This window comes from Humulus lupulus, chromosome 2 (genome assembly GCF_963169125.1).
Source record: "Humulus lupulus chromosome 2, drHumLupu1.1, whole genome shotgun sequence".
Taxonomy (NCBI): Eukaryota; Viridiplantae; Streptophyta; class Magnoliopsida; order Rosales; family Cannabaceae; genus Humulus; species Humulus lupulus.
In genome coordinates, this window is record NC_084794.1 from 257,539,211 (window position 1) to 257,543,550 (window position 4,340).

The 4,340-nt window shown below is 31.8% G+C and overlaps 1 protein-coding gene across 1 annotated transcript; it reads left to right on the plus strand.

The window, feature by feature from the left end:
* The first annotated feature begins 606 nt into the window (after positions 1-606).
* LOC133819263 (dual specificity protein phosphatase 1-like) lies at positions 607-3,036 on the plus strand. The gene is made up of 6 exons (XM_062252461.1): positions 607-777; positions 1,209-1,328; positions 1,407-1,542; positions 1,676-1,796; positions 2,121-2,266; positions 2,600-3,036. Exons 2-6 carry the CDS (start codon positions 1,224-1,226, stop codon positions 2,647-2,649), a joined length of 558 nt encoding a protein of 185 aa, XP_062108445.1. The 5' UTR covers positions 607-777; positions 1,209-1,223; the 3' UTR covers positions 2,650-3,036.
* The last annotated feature ends 1,304 nt before the right edge of the window (positions 3,037-4,340 follow it).

The window sequence follows — 4,340 nt, forward strand, 5'->3', positions numbered from 1 at the left end:
CTAAAATTATATATATAGTTTTATTTGATAAAAAATATTTTTGATTTAAAAAATTAATAGAAAAATCAATAGCTAAAATACTATTAAAAGTGAAAAAATATTATTAATAAAAACATTAATATAATAAAAAAAATATTTATCAACTATTTTCATTAATAAAAAAAATAAATTTTAATTTAGGTTATTTCTTCTATATTTTTATATTATGTTAATGATTTTTTATAACTTAAAATATATTTATATTAAATATTTTAACTGTTTGGTAGTAAAGGTAACGTTTTTACAACTTCGGTATTTTTTCAGCAAAAAAATTTAGATATTTAAATGCTATATTTGAGTAATTTTAGATATTTTTCCATAAAAAAGAAAAAATTAATTATTTAAACACTACATTAAGTAAACATTGAGCATTTTTAATGGAAAAACCCTTTTACTAAACACTGCTTTTTCTTTATTCTCATTCTTCAGCCGTTTTTACCCACAACACACCTAAAATTGATAAATGAATAACTAGAACTCTAAAAAAAAAATTGAGAGCTAAATATAACCAAAAAATTCTTAAGTATATATAAACCAACACTAATAACATTTTTTAGAAAGAAAGAAATAAATAAATTGGGAAAGTAGGAACAAAATAGTAAATAGAAAATAGAATGCTTCCCGCGATATTCTCAAATCCCTGTCCCTGAAAATTCAGTCATCTGAAGACCTAAAACAGAGCTCTTTTTCTCATAATTTTGAAGCCCTAATTTTCTCCACTCTCATCCTCTTCGCTAAGTAATCATCTTCTTTTTTGCGTTTAAATATCATAACTGTGAAATGCAGGATCGATTTTGAATTTAGTGCATATTGACATTATTTGATTAACCTAATGTTTTTATAGTGTTTCCCCCTTTGTGAAAGGCAATCCTTTTCAAAATTCTTGGGCTTAATTTAATTTGTATAATTGTTTCTTGCCATTGTTTAATGCGCATTTGATGAGTGATTGCTACAATTTTGCATTGTGTCTTTTGAAGTTTTGATGGGTGGAATTGGGTGTTTCTTTCAATTTTATTACACGGTTGATTAAGATATTTATTGGTTCCCTGAATTCAATCTTTGTTAATGTCTTGAAAATTATTTGGGTTTGTTTCTGCATTCAGAAAGTCTTAGATCGTTTGTTGAAGAATACATTTCTTATTAAATTTTTTTTGGGTTGCTTTTGGAAGCTTTTTGGCGTACAAATGGACTCATTAGATGAATCCTTCGAAAAATTATTAGCTATACGGCGAGTTATGGGTATGAAAAGATATCTACAAAGGGATAAAGTTCCTTCCGAAATTGAGGAGGTACTTAATTGTATGCAATCCTAGAAATTTGGTATTTCTTGTAACATGTAAGGGTTTTTAATCAAATTTCTTTTTCAGTGTCTCTTTTTGGGTTCTCTTGAAGCTGCAAGAAACAAGGAGGAGCTGAAAGAGTTAAAAATTACTCATATTTTAACTGTGGCTCATTGTTTGGTGCCAATATATCCGGATGAGTTTGTTTACAAGGTCATAAATGGTATGAATTTCGTTCCTTTGAGCTGCAAAATTGCTTCTCAACATAAGTTATGGTTTTGAATATGGTTTTTACTTCGCGTTGACCTTCTTGAACTGATGTTGTCTATTTCTGATATCTTTGCAAATTGATGTAGTTGCGGATAAAGAAGATACGGACATTAAGCAGTTCTTTGATGAATGTTTCAATTTTATTGACGAAGCAAAAAGATCGGGTGGTCGTGTGTTGGTTCATTGTGTGGTAGGAAAATCCAGAAGGTGATTCCCTTTTTTTCTAAGCCAATAGTATTCTGGATTATTCTCTTTTTTCCGTAATGGAGTGCACTGCTTATCGGTTCTTATGAATGGTGAATCTGTTGTTAATAATCCTGCACTGTTCATTATTTTTCATGTAAAGTTGTGTTTCATATGAATAATAGTTTCAAATAGTAAGGTTAAAAATAATGCGAAGAGACAAGAGTGTATATGTGTGTATGCATATATATACATCTCTTTTGCTCTTGTTTTATTAAGTAGAATAGATGCAACATGAAAAGAAGTATATCCCAGTGTTTACATTCTGAACTTTTCTGTACCTTGCAGCGCAACTATTGTCGTTGCATATCTAATGAGACAACATGGAATGACCCTATCTGAAGCCCTGAAGCTCGTGAGGAGTCAAAGGCCAATAGCTGCTCCGAATCGTGGTTTTATGTCACAACTTCAGGAGTTCGAAAAATCTCCTATTGGTGCGCAATTCTTTCTATCTAACTTTGATTTCAGCTCATATTAACCAACGTGATATCATGCAAATGGTGTTGTTGTTTTGAAAATTGAAATAGGGTAAGTTCTTACCAAGCATGTAGATTGTGATATCATGCTGATATAGGTGGTTTTTAATGTTTATTTCAAAGAAAGATCTTAAAGGATATAAAATGAACCTTTTGGTGCCAATATATGTTTAATTCTAAACCAATCTACAACATTAGTTCTATTTTTCTAGATGGTTGGATCACCTTGTCTCATTATGTACTTTGCCATATACTATTATCTAATACTGTTTTTGTATCTTTATAATGTAGCTCAAGAAAATGAGAACAAAATTTTGAAGTGCATGGAGTCAACTCAGTAATTAAGAAGTTAAGATATTGCTAGATGAGATCAAATTACCTTGATGGATGAATGTAGATATTGATCATCAGAACTTGAAGGATATCTGATACTCATTTTGTGTGTATGTGTGGAAACATTCAATAAATTGGATACATTAAAAATTAACATTCATCAAATGGAATCAAGTAGGGTTTATGGGTGGCATTGCAAAATGTTGGATTAGGCAGTCAAAAGGGTTTTGAAGGTGTAGTTTATATCAACCCATTGAAGCGCAGTTCGGGCCTGGCCTGTAAACTAAAGTGTGGCCCATTGAGTTGTGTTAAAAGACAACAAGATGTGTAGTGCAGTTCGTATATGTATTTTGTATCTTTACATATATATAATATAAAATAAAAATAATTATGGATGTGTAATTAGAAAAAATAAAGAAAAGAATATACCAATTTTAGTATCAGTTTGTCTTGGAATTAATTTAGTATCTTATTTCAAAAATTAATTAAACTATAGGGCATGAAGTTAGTTTTAGGACACAATAAAGTACTAACAAATATTAAAACAATAAAGGGAATATCGAGATTTTAAAAAGAAATCGTTAAATGTTGTACTTGAAAAACATGAGTTAAAGTGTCGTGTAGCCTAGAAACCTTTAACTCACGAATGGTGCATTCAGCTCGCTGTAAACACTTGGAATGCACAGGCTTGAATTCCTGAAGACCCGGAAACGTTAAATGCATAATCAATATATCGTAGCCATTGTAACCCTGGCCTGATAAATGTATCAGACAGTTAGTATCTTTATTACATTTATTGACACGTTAGGAAAATTACTTAAGCTCGTATATACGTTATAGTAATGTAAACAGTCACCTAAGTCTGTCTGTTGAACCTTTATAAATAGAGAGGTAATGTGAAGAAGGGATCAAATCTTTGTTTGCAAGAACTCTGTCAAAATTGTCATACACAATTTTCTTAGAGAATCAACAAGTAATAATACAAACTTGTGGACTAGGTGGATTTTAACCAATGAACCACGTAAATTCTTGGTGTTTTTTATTTACGATTTAAATTGAGCCTAATTCTTATTCACGAAGTTCTCAATTCACTGCTGGTGGAGACCATGCTGAGAGGCAGAATCTAGCTATGAAAATACTGAGGCAGGGGTGTTTCTAGCAAACCTTAAAAAAAGATTCGACCCCATACGTTTAGAAGTGTGATAAGTGTTAGTGTTTCTCCACAATAGCTCGGGCTGCACTTGTCGAGCTTACCATGATTGCCTTGGCCATTTGACATTTGGGTAATATATTTGATCAGATCATTGCCAACAGGGAAATGATGAGTTCTCTATGTTGTGGTTGCCGTTGACTACTTTACAAAGTGCACCGAAGCTGAGCCATTAGCTATAATAACCTTGAGAAGAGTACTTGATTTCGTTATAAGGAACATAATCCATTGCTTCGGACTCCAAATGAAAATTGTATCAGATAATGGGACCTAATTCGATAGCAAGTTGTTCACAAACTTTTGTAGAAAATACGAGGGTATCAAGAGCTTCTCCTCAGTGGCGTATCCATAGGCTAACAGACAGGTAGAGGCAGTGAATAAAACCCTAAAGACGAGCTTAAAAAAGATGTTGGAGGATGCTAAAGGGTTGTGGCTCGAACAGCTCTCGCAAGTACTTTGAGCGTACATAACCTCTCACAGCACGTCTAC

Bases quoted from the DNA above. Each gene is read 5' to 3' on its own strand.
- LOC133819263 (XM_062252461.1), top strand. From the start codon at position 1,224: ATGGACTCATTAGATGAATCCTTCGAAAAATTATTAGCTATACGGCGA. The intron at 1,329-1,406 runs GTACTTAATTGT...TTTCTTTTTCAG, and splicing joins TTCCTTCCGAAATTGAGGAG to TGTCTCTTTTTGGGTTCTCT. The intron at 1,797-2,120 runs GTGATTCCCTTT...TGTACCTTGCAG, and splicing joins GTGGTAGGAAAATCCAGAAG to CGCAACTATTGTCGTTGCAT.